This window comes from Elephantulus edwardii, unplaced genomic scaffold (assembly GCF_000299155.1).
Source record: "Elephantulus edwardii isolate Elephantulus edwardi_28Jun2011 unplaced genomic scaffold, EleEdw1.0 scaffold00096, whole genome shotgun sequence".
Taxonomy (NCBI): Eukaryota; Metazoa; Chordata; class Mammalia; order Macroscelidea; family Macroscelididae; genus Elephantulus; species Elephantulus edwardii.
Genome location: NW_006399846.1, coordinates 1979840 through 1995947, shown reverse-complemented (window position 1 = coordinate 1995947; position 16108 = coordinate 1979840). Strand labels below are relative to the sequence as shown.

Sequence of the window (16108 nt, the reverse complement as noted above, 5' to 3'; positions counted from 1 at the left end):
AATAATTTAAAAAAATATTTTAAAAAAATAATCCCTTTAACTATATACAGTCTATCCTATGCATTGTGACAGAGCTTGCTTCTTGAGCTTTGCGAGATGTTTGTCACAATCACTGGTTCATTTTCAATGCCGTCCTAGACTTGTCTTTAAGTCTCTATTCCGCTGCAGGTAGGTAATTGTTTATTCTCATCTTGATGATGTTTTTAGCAAATGAAATGCTTTTCCCCTTAACCGGCTGCTGCTATGCCACCAAGTACTTGGTGAGGAGATCAAAGAGGGTCCCAGATTCCTCTGCAAACTGGACATTGTGCACTGAGGGGAGGGGGAGGATCTGCACTATAACCCCGGTAGCCAAAATTCATGCCAACAATCCTGTATGTCTTCCAGCTTGCCGGGATTGCTGTCCTTGCCATTGGACTATGGCTCCGATTTGACTCTCAGACCAGGAGTATCTTCGAGCAGGAAAATAACAATTCCCACTTCTACACAGGTGAGGGGGTGCGATGTGGAGATTCAGTATCAGTGCCGAGACCTGAGCTTGGGAAAGACTTCTGCTCTTGCCGGTTTGGTCAGAGCTTCTGTTTTCAAGCCACGCCTTTGTGTCATTGTGCCCTTGAATTTGCATTTGGTTGATGTGGTTTCTTTTCATGCTGGCTAAGTCTGGCATTTTGACCATTCTTTGATGTGAAATTGATTTTGCCCAAGTTGCTGCTGCCTCCCTTGAGAGGTTAAGAACCCAGAGCCTTGTCCCTGAGCCTCTCTCCTAATAACATGTCTTCTAAAGCTTTGTCATTTCCCTAATTCAAATGACTTTGTCCCAAGAGTCCCCAGTGTCAAGAGAATAGTCCACAATTCTTCCCACTGTTCAAATAGGGACCCTGAAAACCAGAAGATGACCTGCCTCCTGGAAATGCAGTCATCTCCATGGGGAGACTGGAAGAGACCCAGCCCTTTACACCCTAGTGCTGCCGGGTGTCTAATTTTATTTTCTGTACAGCTTTTGCTCTAAAATGTCCAGTCTTAACACACCTGGGCTCCCTCAGGAGCTCTGGTGGCACAGTGGTTAAAGAACTCAGCTGCTACCCAAAAGGTTGGCGATTCAACCCATCTCCTGCTCCACAGGAGAAATATGTGGCACTCGGCTTCCCAGAAGATGTGCAGCCTTGGAAACCCTACAGGCAATTTTAGTCTGCCTTGCAGGGTCACTGAGAGTCAGAGTCAACTCTGAAGGCAGTGGGTTTGGTTTTTGTTTTGGTTTGTTGGGTTGGGTTGGTTTCTCTCTGGAGGAAGGATCTTCTAAGGAGCCCCTGGGTAGTACAAATGGTTAAGCATTTATCTACCAATCAAAAGTTTGAGCGTTTGAACCCCCAGGAAGTCACACTGGACAGCTTGGAAATGCTGTAAACAGTTCTTTTTGTAACACAGAATCACCATGATTCTGAATCAACTTGACTCTGGCTGGCTGGGTTTTTGGTAGGCGAGGTATTCCCTAGACCCAAGGAGACTTGAGCTCTGGTGGCCTAGTAGTAGGTAAAAAGCTGTGCAGCAATCCAGAAGGCATGTGGTTTGAATCCACCAGCTGCTTCACGGAGAAGGATGGACAATCTCCTCCTGTGCCATTTACTGCCTCTGAAAACCCCATGGGTCCATTCTGACTCAGAGGCACACAACAACAAGACTTGGGCATGTTTGCTTCTTTCTACTCATGGGCTCCTGGGCGTCTTTTTTTCTCATCCTTCCATGGCTCTGGCTGCCTCGCCCACACACAAACAGCCTCACTAAGAGGAACCGAAGTTTAGATGCCTGGCAAATGCAATTAACCAAGTTTCCAAGTAAACAAGCAGTATTTGTGGCTCTCCTGGTCTGGGGGTAGGAAACATTTCATTTGCGAGAAGCAACAGAAACCCACTATTTTTAGGGTGACACTGGCATGTCATCAGTCTCAAAGTGTAACTTTGGTCACTTCCTCCCCACCCACCAAAAAAGTTATTTTTACGAAAGACAGAACAGTCTGAAAAGGGTTATCTCCCAGGCTTGTAGGAAGAGCGGCTGGCCAGCCTTCTCCCTTCCACAGGCCAGGCTTCCATCCTGCTGGGAAAGTTTTTAAAATCTTTACAAAACAGCCTTCCAAGTTGTGTAACACCTGAGCCTTGTGGATCCTTTTACTGGCTTTACTGCCTTTTTCCCCCCTTCATTGTTGGTGGGAGGCTTTTTTTAAGGGTGTGTCTCCCTATTGTCAGGAGGAGGAAAGTGAGGAAAAGAAAAAAGCACAGTGTGTGTTTTTTTTTAAAAAAAAAAAATTTACACAGAGCAGTTTTACAGGAGCAGGTTTCTATAGTGCCCCAGCTTGTTTTAGCAACCGATCTGACTGTGTTTGTGTGTATTTTGGACCGGTTCCCCGTAGGACTGGATCAGTAGGGGCAAGAAGGGTTATTTAGTAAAAGATATGTGGAGTCCAGGGTGCCAAGGGGGAAACTTTAATGTTCCACATCCTGATGGAACTGTGAACACGCCTCAGATCTGCAGGCAGAAATGAAGCAGGTGACATATTTTCAGAAAGTTTTAAGAGACAGGTGTTCGAGCCTGTCTGGATGTTTACCAGAAGGGATACTTCTGTTGTCCCATTGTTTTCTGCAGGGTCTTGGGCTCAAAAGGCTCTGCTCCTTCTTGACAGCCAGGCTTTTTATTTTTTTTGTTTTCTAGGACTTGTCAACTAGTTCTATATAATTATAGCTATGGGAGGCAAGGCTCTCGAGGTAAATTGATGGAATTATGAGGACAAACTCCTTCTTGGTATGTTCAGTTCAGAGTTGCACAGAGCTCACCGTTGTTGTTGAGTTTAAACCTCCTAACTCTGCCAGGCACATGGAATGATGCCCATTTCACAGGTGAAGAAACCAAGGCTCAGGGAGGTTCAGTCACTTTCCCAAGCCCATGTCCCTCAAGGACTAGAATTTGAACCCAGGTGTGTGAAATTCTCTTCAGGGATTATCTATGCTAGATTACAGGTGATGTTCCCAATGGAAGAATGGGAAATATCTCCACTAACCAAGCTGACCATTTACAGGGACCTGTAGAGCCTTCCTTAGCTGGTGACTTCAGCAGCTATAGTCCTCAGAGAGAAGCTTCTAGCCCCAGGGGGACCGAGTGGGCATGCTGGTGGAAGTTCCACGTCTTGTCTCTGGGAACCTTACAAAATTCACTCCACTCCCTCTCTGGGAGCCAGATGGCATAGTGCAGGATATGGTGGGCAGAAAACCAAAAGACTGATGGTTCAAATCCACCAGCCACTCTGCAGGAGAAAGATTGGCCCCATCTTTTCCTGTAAAGTTCCACAGCCTTGGAAACACAATGGAGGGTCTCTGTGACTCAGAAGAAACTTGATGGCAGAAGGTTTGAGGGGATGGGGGTGCTCACTGCAGAGCCCCTAATGGATAGTGTTCTGACCTGTCATGACCAGGAGAATAGCTCAAAGACTCAAAAGAACAATCCCAAAGAGACACAGAATTCCCTCCAGAAAGGTGAGTGGCCACTGTCCCATTGGTTCTACCAAAGGAGTAGGGTCTTTTGAGGCTGGGAGCCCACAGACGGAATGACACCAGCACATCAGCAAACCTAGTGGCTTTTTCGACCCAACTGGGTTCTGTGCCTTACCCGGTGCTTTGGGAAATGGAGTCCTTATAGTCTCTGGGCAAAGGGCCAAGGAGGTTTCACTCTGCGTGTTCTTCCCCTGGTAGTAATGAGACCAGTATCTGCCAGCAGATGAGCTTGGAGTGCCTGCTACACCCCGACATCGTCCCCACACATGGAGTGACCATCCCTTGCCCTGGGCACTATCTGTCCTCCGATCATCACTCAGGTGGCCTAACCATAAACTGAAAAAAATCCAGGCCATTTGTCCTCCAGCAGAAAAAAGTAGTAAAGTAGAGAAAGATTATATAACCAGGCAGAGAAGCAAGTGAAAACAGAAACTTTTTCCAATGTTTAGAACAGTCCATAGTGAGTCCAGAATGGCTGACAGCCTTATATGGGCCTTCTCTCTGCTTCAGGCCCTGGGAGATTCAGACTGTCAGCAGGATCCGTAATCCCAGGCTGCAAGCACGTTGGGGAACTGTGTTTTCTTGGTGCTGGGCCAGCAGCCCTTCTTAACTCCTTGGTGTCCTTCCAGAACCATAGCCACAGAACAAAAGCATCTGGGGGCTCCAACTCGTGGCTTTCCACCCTCCCTACAATCGCCTTCTTCTATGACAAGTGCCTGGCGATTTCTAGGACACAGCACTTGCCTTTAGCATGCCAGTGTCCCATTGCTGGCTCCTGGCCTGGACGGGGCCAGTTTGTTGGGTTGCTCTGTGTCTCTTTTCCCCATCCTGAAACTGGCATCATCTCCACACCCATGACTCTGAGACTGAGAATTACTGTACTGGACAAATGCAGTTCCACTGCAGTGCTCGTTTATGAGAACAGCCATCCAAGGGAGGGAGGGGGACCAGGGGAGAACCCTTGAGAATTGAAGTTAGGGTTCCTTGGAACACCTGGCTGAGTTATTTTGAAATAATAAACTATTCCAAGTAGGTAGGGCCCAGGACTTCTGCTGGGTTTTGTCCTCGTGCTTAGAAACAGGTGGTGCTGTTTGAAGCTGGAGTGAGATGGTAGTGACAAGAGATTTGATGTGTCCACTACTTTGCCAGATCAGGTGAGAAAGGATATTTTACTTCTGGTGTGAAGGATGCCGCTGCAGATGTTACTGCTATACCAGCGTTTACTGTTATTAATATTGCTTTAACCAGCCTATAATGTCAAGCCTGAAAAAAGCAGAACAAACAAAACAGCCCTTGAGCAAATGCATACAGTAATCCTAGAGAAGACTCCGTGACGAGTAACTTTTTCCATGAGTCAGACAGAAAGCTAACATCCACTGATAGAAAAAGGGGAACGGTCTGTCACTGCCGGCTGTGATAGTAGGCTTGAGATGCTGGCCCCAGGTGGCCTCTCCAGAGGGAAGCCCTGGATGGATGGCCATTTGAAGAAGCAACCCAAGCCCACAGTGGCTCCACAGCTACTGGGAAGTTTGCTTTCCAATCAACCACCCTTAGCCAATGTCTGCTGCTGAAGTCCCCGTGGACATCTGCGGGGAAACTTGTCTTCAGCATCAACTGAAGAAAGCAAGATCTGCAGCCGTCTGCACAATATTTAAAGGCAGCAAAATCCTTCTTACTCTGCTGAGTTATAGGACAAATATTTCATACTAGGTGACCTAGTATTTTCATTTTCTCATGCTCTCTACATGGGAAATGCTTTTTCTTTTAGTAGCCCACCATGGTGCTGGCTCAGCTCTCCTGGCTTCTGCACTGGGCCTGGACTTAAAACACATATGTCTGCTCAATTTGCACTCTGAACGTCATGTGCTTAGAAATCGTTTTGATCTCTTGATGGCTCCCTCTGCACTCCCCCCTGCTGTAAGCCTCACTCTCTGTTGTCTGATGAGATGAGGAGACTGGGTCTCTTTTCTCACCTCACTGTCTAGTGCCCCCACGTTAGAGCCGAGACCCAAGGTGCTGCCCCTCCCTCAGCACCCACACGGCATAGAGCTGCTTTGCCTCCTGAGGCCAGCCGGGCCCCACTGTGTCTACACAGGAGGATGGGACTAGACTCGGTGACAAGCCTCATTTGTCACCTTGCCCAGTCTGGGCTGGGTGTGCATGGGAACAATGCCCATATTCACATACCACTTCGGGGTTTGCCAGGAAGCCCACGTGACGTGACATCACAACAGATGTGGGGGAAGAGGGGAGAGGCACAAATGTGCCCTTGTGTGTGTGCTGCTCCATGCCGCCCAGGACTCAGCTGAGGGCGGATTGCACGGTCAGTAGCCTGCAGAGCCATGGCCCGGCACTGAGGGTGCATATGGGAGACAGTGAGATCACTGTGTCACTGCAGAGGGTTTTCATTGCAGCCCCCTGTTGTTGTGTATTGTGGGCAGCATCACAGGCGCTCTGATTTTCAGCCTCTGCTTTGGGGATGTGTCTCTAGTACTAGTTTGAGAGTGGTAGGGAGACAGCAGCAAATGATAGATAGATAGATCAGACAGACAGAATGTGTGTGTGTGTGTGTGTGTGTGTGTGTGTGTACACACATAAACAATTGGTTCCATGGCTGTTAATAATTATCACCTACCCATTATTACTCCAAAGTACTGAAGAGCAATGGTGTCTCTCTGGAGACTAAGGTGTGTCTGATACAGGCCATGGTCTTCACAATCACTTGTTATGCATCAGAGAGTTGGACAATGACTAAGGAGGATAGAAGGAGAATTGATGCCTTTGAGCTGTGGTGCTGGAGAAGAGTATTGAGAGTACCATGGACTGCTAGGAAAATAAACAGATTCATCCTGGAAAGGGTTAAACCGGGCGCCTCCCTGGAGGCAAGGATTCTGAGGCTCCATCTAACATACTTTGAACATGTTGTAAGGAGAGACAGATCCTTGGAGAGGGACATAATGCTTGGTAGGGTGGAGGGACAGCGCAGGAGGGGAAGACCCTCTGAGGTGGATTGATTCAGTGACTGGGGTAATCGGGATGGGTGTATCGGAGACAGTGTGATTGGCACAGGACAGAGCAGAGTTTAGGGCTGTTGTACATAGGGTCGCTATGAGTCACAAGCGACTCAACGACACATAACAACAACAACAACCCATTATTACTATGGTTAATAATAATTGTTGTTGTTGTTTGGTACTCACACTGATTCTGACTCATCACAACCCACATGTTGCAGGATAGAACTTTTCTCTGTAGTTTTTAAGGCAGTGACCATTCAGAAGCAGATCTCCAGACCTGTCCTTCAAGGTACTCTGAAGTGGGTTCCAACTGCAAATATCCTGGCAAGTTGAATATTTAACTTTTTATTAGCTAAGGTTAACAACAGCTAGCATTTACTCTGGTGGCCTAATGGATAAAAGTTGCACTACAGTCCCAATAGTGCACAGTTCAAATCTGCCAGGTGCTCTACAGGAGAAGGATGGGCAGTCCCTTCCTGTGAGATTTACTTCCTTTGAAAAGACACTGGAGGGTCCACTATGGGTCAGTTCTGACTTGACAGCACACAGCAATAACAAGTGTTCTATCACTTAATTCTCACAATACCTCTTAGGGGAGGTATTACTATTCTCTCCATTTTGCTGATAGAAAACTATTGCACAGAGGGAAGAAGTGGCTTGGCCAGAGTCACAGAGCAGGTTTTAACTTGCAGAACTGGTGACAGCATAAAACATCCCTACAAGACAGGGAGTCCTAGAACGTCTCTTCTGGTTTTCCCATGGAGCCTGCTAGGGAAGATGGGGGTGGTCCCTGCTGGCTAAGACCCTCTAAGCTTCCCTTGGGAGGTTCATGGAATGGACAGGGTTGGACCACTGGTTCCCTATTCTAGGGCTTGGTGTGTTACTGGGTCAAAGGAAGGTATTCTGAAAACCATTGCCCTTCTCACTGCCCCAGTTATTAAATTTGAGCCTTGATAATGGTGTCGCACACCCTTCCCTTAGCAAGAAGAATCCATTCACCCTTCAGCCAGAGGAACTCAATTATAGCTGTAAGAGTTCCTTAGTGCGCTCTAAAGACATTCTTTGACGTTTTCTAGCAACCAGCCTCTTTGATTTTTCTAATAAGAAAATCACTGAGAGAGCGTCAACATCATACAGCAGTTAGTGCCCTTGGGTGTGGCTGTACATGGTGACAGGCAGGGGCACCACTTTTGGAACCCAAAGAGAGCCTGGCTACCCAAGAGCATGAGGGGGGAGTGTGCACAGCCCCTTACCTGGCAGCCTTTCCTGAGAGGCAAAGGCCAGCTGGAGGCTCAGCTGAGCTCAGGAAGCAAGCCCAAGTACAGAGGGTCTTCTGTAACTGGCTTTCATTAGAATTAATCTTGCTAGAAGCAGCTAAACCAGTGTGTCCTGAGTAGAATCTGGAGGTCCCCATGGATACTGTGTGCCCTAGAGTGGGAGGCAGGGAGCTCTGGTGGCCTAGGAGTAAGAAATCCCAAGGCATATATTTTGAATCCACCAGCAGCTCCGTGGGAGAAGGTTGGGCAGTCTCCTCCTACGCAGTTTACGGCCTCCAAAAACTTGCTGGAGGATCAACTATGAGTTGGTTCTGACTCGATGGTACACAACCGCAAAAACAAGAATGGGAGGTAATAGGCACCTTCTAGGAAAGGAGGCAGAGTTGAGGGCGAAGGCTTGAAGGGGCCGAGTCCTGGAGAGCAGATGATGGGAAGGGGGACCAAGAGCAGAAGTGGAGGAGGTTGGTTTTTTGTTTGTCTGGTTTTGTTGGGTTTTTAGGTTTTCTTTAAGACAGAAGCTCTAACCTATAACGAGAAGATAAAAATAGACGAATGGGATCTTCTAAGAATCAAATCCCTATGCATATCAAAAAATTTCTCCAACAGGGTAAAAAGGAAAGCCACAGATTGGGAAAAAGTATTTGGGAATGACATATCAGATAAGGGACTTATATCCAGAATTTATAAAATACTTGAGCACCACAACAAGATAAAGGTAAATAATCAAATAGAAAAATGGGCACAGGATATGAACAGACACTTCACCAAAGAAGACATTCAGATGGCTAACAAGCACCTGAAGAAATGTTCAAAATCCCTAGCTCTAAGAGAGATGCAAATCAAAACAATTATGAGATGTCATCTCACCCCAGTCAGAATTCCAAAATTTAACAGAACAGCAAACAACAAATGCTGGTGAGGCTGTGGAGAGACTGGAACCCTTATTCACTGTTGGTGGGAGTGTAAAATGGTGCAACCACTGTGGAAGGCGGTATGGAGCTTTCTCAAAAAGTCGCAAATAAAGATACCATTTGACCCAGCAATTCCTCTATTGGGAATATACCCCAAAGAAACCATAACTGACATCCAAACAGATATATGCACACCCATGTTTATTGCGGCTTTGTTCACAATAGCAAGGAGTTGGAAACAACCTAAGTGCCCATCAACAAACGAATGGATAGAGAAGCTGTGGTATATTCGCACAATGGAATACTACGCTGCATTGAAAAAATAAGGAACTCATGCAATATTATTCAAAATGGGTGACCCTGGAGGACATTATGCCGAGTGAAGTATCTCAGTCACAAAGGGACAAATATTGCATGGTGCCACTGTTGTAAAGCAGGACTGACCTCGGGGTTGGGAGGAGACTGAGAAGGATGGGTTCAATAATGTATACTGCATTGAAACAGATGAGGGAGAAAACTAAGAGGAAAATTATTAGGTATTTCTGTCATGACAGGAGTCCAGGACAAAGGCTGTATAGTGGAGTAGACCTGGGGAGAGGGATTGTAAAACAATGAAAGAATTTTTCTTTTACTTTTCCAAGAGGGCGGCGTACTGGAGGGGGGAGGATTGGGAGGGGAGAAAAGTGCAACAATAAATTAATGGAAATCCAAAGTCTCTAAATTTTCATTGATATTAATAATAAATTTTTTTAAAAAAGGCAGAAGATCTAGAACAGGAAGAGACATAAAGTCATGTAAAGGGGAAAACAAGTTACAGGAAATGTCTGGGTCATCAAATAACTGTCGTCATGAGTCCTTCTCCTCTGCCCTTTCCTCACAGGCGTTTATATTCTGATTGGAGCCGGGGCCCTCATGATGCTCGTGGGGTTCTTGGGCTGCTGTGGGGCTGTGCAAGAGTCCCAGTGCATGCTGGGATTGGTGAGTAGCCCTTTTGGTTCCCTATCTAACTCCTTCCTCTCCCAACTTGATCTCAGCAACCCAGATCCACAGAGCTGATGAAAGGGAGTGGGAAGGGGCAGAATGGGGTGAAGAGGGTACCCTGAGGACATGAGCTATCCTCAGTCTGCCCAGTGTTCTCCACTCTGGGCTCCTGCCCAGCAAACTAGCCAGGCAGCCATCTAGTCCTGCAGATCCCTTTTCCTACGGGAAAACTTCACTCCTCTGCATTTCTGGAGCCTCTCTTACCACTTCCCTTAGACAACTATATGCCAGGTCTTTGTTTTTCCTTATCTCAAGGACCATGTTTGCTTTTTTACCCTGAATCCATAGGTACCTCTGCCTTTCCATTCCTCCTTGTTTCAAAATGTGTTCCAATTTCTCTTACCCTTCACAGGGGTGTTCATGTCCATTCTTTCCCCCAAACCTTCTCTATGGTTTTGTGAGTGAACAATAGTTTTTCATTGCTCTTAACTAACACCCTATAAACACCAGTTTGGGGGTTGGTACCTACTGAATAGGTACACTTTCCTGCTATAATTTTCACTTTCCCTGATTTGGCTTAACCTTTTCTGTCCTGTAAGCCTTACCTGTCATTCTAGGTTGTTCCTCGTGTCCCTGTAAGTTGCCCCTCTTCTTCCAAAATACCATCTGGTTAAACAGCTTTGCTTTGAAATCCCAGGGCCTGACTTTCTGATTTTCCAGATGTTTGGATGATACTTTTCCTCACTTTTGTCTCCTTTCCCCTTTTTTTTTTTGTCTTCTAGTTCTTTTGTTTCCTCTTGGTGATATTTGCCCTTGAAATAGCCGCAGCCATCTGGGGATATTCCCACAAAGAAGAGGTAAGCTTTTCCCATATGGACCTGCCATGATTTGGGGTGGGACAGATAATGAGGATGGGAGGATAGGTAGGCTAGGCACTCTGGTCGGCTTTCAGCCCTCGACCTTGCCCCTGTGTGCCATATCCCCACTTGCCATCGGAACACAGCTTCTTGGGCACGTGGAATGTGAGCATTTATCACTCTGTGTGGGGTGTTATGCTAACTATTGTTTGACCAGTTCCCTAAATGGCATCCTATAGGAGATATTCAGGAAATATCCAGTGAATCCATGAATGTGTGTGTGTGCTTGTGCAATGTGTGTGTGAGTATACACTTGTGCAGGCATGCGCACACATATATAATTCTATTGTCGAAGAATGACATGCATCTGAAAGTGCAATCAGGGTGATTTGTACCCAGAAGTATAGGGTTTGAAAAGGCCTGGGCAAGAGGATCTCTTACAGGAGAAGTAGACATTGGCCCGATACAAACTCATCCCCTTCAAATCAAGTCTAACTCATAACAACCCTCCTTTGGATTTCCAACGCTGCAAATCTTTGTGGGAGGAGACTACCTCTATTTTTTCTGAGAAGCAGCTAATAAATTGAAACCACAGATCTTCCCACGAGCTGCCCAATGTGTCACATACACACTGTGCCACTAGAGCTCCTTGAATGAGAGATAGGATTTCAGAAGGAGAGTCGGTAGGACAAGTTCAAGATTAAAGGAAGGGTCTGAGTGCAGCTGAGTTTGGGCTTCAGTGAGGAGCCACAGAAGAGTTCAGAGCAGCATTGGAGAAGGGCTGTCTTGCGATGGTTAGTAGGAAGGAGAAGAAAAGATGAGAAACTCTAGATAGAAGGATCCTGGAAGTTGGTTGGTTGGTTTTAATGTTTTCATAATCTAAGCATTAAAAGTTGCAACCTCAATTCGACGGGTATGTGAACTGAAGGAAATGGGTAGGATCTTTTGTGAAAAATCAATGTATTCAAACTTTGTAAATAAATCTGCATAATTTTTTTTTAAAAGTTGCAACCTATGAAAACCCAAAATCTCTGTAAATGTGCATTAAAACTAATAAAATTTAATAATAATAATAAAAAACTAATCAAGTAAAACATGGAGGTGATACAAGTCAGCCATTAAAACCAATGTTTCAACTAACAAAAAAGAATCAGTTATCTGATGATTTGGTGGCTAGGGGTCACAGAGATACGCAGTCTGACAGTTTCAGCATCAAACTTCTCTAATTTCTACCACCATACCTTCTACTACTAAATCAGCAATAAAAGATGTGCAAGCAACAATGTACTAATTAAACTCTAAAGGCTATTTTGCAAATAAAGAGAACGACTCTAAAATATTTTTTTAAAAAAAGTTGCAACCTGTCTTTGGAAATAGAAAGGGATAACTACAAAATATGTTAAAGGAAATTGTTGACTATTGGGTCAGTTAATAGGATTTGGAAGTCAAAGGAATAGACATGCATCCAACCTAAGTGCAAGGTGAAAAAGTTGCAACTCACAGCTCACTCTTATTCCAGATTAGATCTGTGGGAGGAAGAGTAATATACCGAAGCCTTAACATGCAATACCTCACTTCATCCTCATAGTAACTTATGAGGTGGTGATAGTTAGATAAATTCTGTCCTACATATACAGAAACTGATCTACAAAGAGGTTTATTAATTTGCCAGACATCACACAGCTTCTAAGTACAAAGAGAAATAAGGAAACCAGTAACGGCGGAACTAACCTAACGGACTAATAGTCTCCATGAACCACAACCTTATCTACTTAGAGATCAGAACTACGTTGGTGCCCAGCTACCACTAACAGTTATTCTGATCAGGGACACAAGAGATGGATCCTGAGATAATGAGCAGTCTCCCCCTATGCTGCTTACAGCCTACAAAACCCTGCTGGAGGGTCAGCTGTGAGTCACTTCTGACTCGATGGCACAAAACAACAGCAACAAAACCTCACTGGAGGGTTAGCTCTGAGTCATTTCTGAGTTGATGGCACACAATAACAACAACAACAACAACACCCCGCTGGAGGGTCCACTGTGAGTCAGGTGCAGCTTCACAGCAGTGAGTTTTGAATTTTTCTGTAGAGGAGGGGGAAGTAAATAGACCTGAAGAGACCACTCAAGGGTGCAAGAGGGAGAAGAAAACCTCTAGAGAGCACGGGAGGCGATGGGTTCTCCTAGAAGGAGGTGGCAGGTGCCACAGAGACATTGAGAGGGTAAAAGCTGGTGGCTTCCATCTTCTCAGTGACTAGAGTCTTTTTCACGCTCAAGCACTGCTGACAGAATGTGAAGAGAGTGAGCAAGACTGAACAGGGGAAAACTATTCACTAACACATATGTGACTGTGGTTTTCTCTCTATGTGTGTCCATTGTAGGTGATTAACGAAGTCCAGAAATTTTACAAGGACACTTACGAAAAGCTGAAGTCAAAGGATGAGCCGCAGCGGGAAACACTGAAAGCCATCCATTATGCAGTATGTCATCTCGTCTGCAAAGATTCCAACCCTTCTTCTGATCTGTCTTCACAATATTCTTGTACACCACCTACCTACTGTGCTAGACCGGTTTCTAACCGTCTTTTTAATATTGTTTATCTCACCCTTATACTCATCTGTCTTTCTGCAGTTGGACTGCTGTGGTATGGCTGGAGGTTTGGAACAATTTATCGTAGACATTTGCCCCAAAAAGGAGCTGATTCCAACCATCACAATAAGGGTAAGCCTCAGATGAAGACTCCTGTACCCTCTGTTCAGTTGATCTGGACAAATCCTACAAAGGTAGACCGGAAATCAGCCTTCTGCTTCTGGGAGGGCATGTGTCTATGCACTTCACAGAGGTCTTGTCTATGTGTGAAAGAACCCCAGCACACACCTATCATTTCCTACCTGCCCTGAGGCAGCAAAACCAAACTATGACCTAGGGAAGAGCCAAGTATTCTAATCCCAGATTTAATTTTAAACCAATGTTTCCCACAACCCATGAACTCCACATATCTAAGGAAAGGTCTGCACTTAAGTCCTGACTTTTTGCAATGACCTATCACTACTTTTTCTTATTCATAAATAGCTTAAGTCCATATAGTTCAAGCTCTAGAATAAAACTTTCTGACTAGATCAGAAATAGACCCCAAAGCAGGGCCTTAACCCTCTACCTTCCCTGGTTTTAAGAACCAACCCCCCACCCATCTCTCTTACTTTTCTTTTCTGTCTGCCCTGTCCCTGTGTCTCCATCGATTCCCTGGAACCGCCATTGCGTCCTGTGTGAAATGGGTGCTGTGGGAGGGAGGGGATGCACCTGGCGCCAGGACAGTGTGTGAGCAACTTTTGCTATGCCTCCCTAGTCCTGCCCTGAAGCCATCAAGGAGGTCTTCAACAACAAGTTCCACATCATCGGCGCCGTGGGCATCGGAATCGCTGTGGTGATGGTGAGTGCATGGAGTATCCAGGGAGGGAATGGTCATCTCTGTGGTTACCACTGACTGAGCCCATGCTCTGTACCCAGCATACACTAGTGCAGGACGCCTACCAACTTATCTAATTCTTGCAATCCCTATAAGGTAGAGACTTACAATATTTCCTTTCCACAACTGAGAACAGAGAGAGAGGAAGGTTTAGTAAGCTGATGGAAGTCCCTCAGCTCATTAGCAAAGTCTCTAGGATTTGAACTCAACTGTGTCTCTAGAATCTATTAAGAGCAGGTGGTACCAGAGTCATTGGTGCCTGGCTTACACCCTGGGAAGAAAAGTTGGATTGCTGAGACCTGTTAGCTAGACTGGAAAAATCGCATCATGCACCTGCTCGTCTTTTCCCCAAGAGAACAATTCAGTATAAATTACATCAATTTCCCTGTCTTTACACCCAGATCCTTCCCATTTCCCCCCCCCCATCTTTCTCCATCCACCAAACTGCAGCCCTGTGGTTTTGCCCCACCCATCCTCACCCCTCCACTCCCATCCCTTCCTCCCTGGGCAAGATCCAAGGGTGATTAATTTTATAAAACATAATGCATGTGAATGATTGTATGAAACATAATGTGAATGAAGAATAGTGTGAAACAAACAAAAAAATTACATATCCATTCACCGAGTCAATAACAATAGTGTGAGACTCACCCTCAATATAATCAGTGCCTTTTTTCCTTTTCCCACTTTTCTATCAAAACTGTAAACAACTCATCACTCCCTCAAAAAATACATCCCTGCATCTCTGTGCACTTGCTCTCCCAATAATCAATATCTTTGTGGTACTATAAAAATATCTTCTGTTTTTCAGACTTTTACCCTCTCTTCTTTGATTCTATCCCTACAGAGTATTCACAGTTAACTATTAAACTATTAACTATTAAACATAAATTTGAGCATGCCAAGAACACCAGCCACCTAAATAAAATTCATAACTATCTAAAAAAAAAAAAACAAACTACATGAGTTGTGTTACCATGCCCTGCAGTCTGAACGGCATCTACAGGTGGACAGTCAGATGAAAGAGAAGATAGAAAGTCTTAAATAATCTACTCTTGGACTAACCAGCTTCTGGGATCCATCCAGGGCCAGTCAGGTTCCCTGGTGTCAGCCCTTATTTCCTCATGACACCATGGTGAGAAATTCATAAGGGACACATTTAAATTTACCCCTCAAGTGGGGCAGCCTGACTTCCTAGAAATGGTGAGACACCTCAAAAGAGAATTGCCTCCTTTCTGATTGGTGTACAACCCATATCTGCATCCAAGAAATAGCTTGAAGCAACTTTTCAGTAAAAGCTATAATAGCACCTCTTGTTAAAGTAACATCTAAAAAACACCCCAGAAAACTGGAAGCAAAAGCATTGGCTATTAGAGTATCAGAAATTAGAACATTAAATTTAGCTCTGGGCTTATTTGTCTCATTGTGAGAGTTCTCCAGGGAAGGTGTTTGTGTGGCTTCCAATGGCAACTGGCTGCTGACTCAGAATCCCACAAGTCCAGCAGTCCTTCCCATTATCTAGCCCACATCTCTCCTGCTTCAGTAACCTCCAACTCCTCTGGGCATCATCCTCTTGTGGTCTTTTGTTGTGGACTGAATGGCTGTGTCCTTCCCTTCCCCTCGCCTTCCTTCAGACAAAGCCACCCTGTTGCTCACGTTCCTTCCTGTCTTCCAGATATTTGGCATGATCTTCAGCATGATCCTGTTGTGCGCTATCCGTAGGAACCGTGAGATGGTCTAGAGTCAGCATGCACCCCGCCCCGAGCAGGAGAAAGTGACCCTTGCAGAGTTTGGATTTTGTTTCTTTGCCACTAACTTTAGTATTCATGCTGCATTTCTAAACAAGAAATTATGCCACGTTTGTCTTTTTTAATGCTTTCTTTGATATTGGCATTTATAGTTGAGGGGTTGGGGAGGTTGGTTTGCTTTTGTGGTTTTTCTTTTTTCTTTTTTTATTATTGTTTGTTTTAGCTTGTTATGTAAAGCAGAAATCCTGCAATGAAAGGTACTATATATGCTAGACTCTAGACAAAAGATAATGTACATAAATAAATTTTTTG

General features: G+C 45.1%; 1 protein-coding gene across 1 annotated transcript in view; it reads left to right on the top strand.

The window, feature by feature from the left end:
* The window catches only part of CD9 (CD9 molecule), a 48379-nt gene extending 32589 nt beyond the window's left edge, over positions 1-15790 (top strand). Inside the window, exons 2-8 of the mRNA XM_006891289.1 lie at positions 388-490; positions 9625-9722; positions 10508-10582; positions 12964-13062; positions 13214-13303; positions 13929-14012; positions 15724-15790. Of these exons, the coding sequence (XP_006891351.1) occupies positions 388-490; positions 9625-9722; positions 10508-10582; positions 12964-13062; positions 13214-13303; positions 13929-14012; positions 15724-15789 (615 nt within the window). The 3' untranslated portion in view covers position 15790. The remainder of the gene's footprint in view (positions 1-387; positions 491-9624; positions 9723-10507; positions 10583-12963; positions 13063-13213; positions 13304-13928; positions 14013-15723) is intronic.
* Positions 15791-16108: the final 318 nt, after the last annotated feature.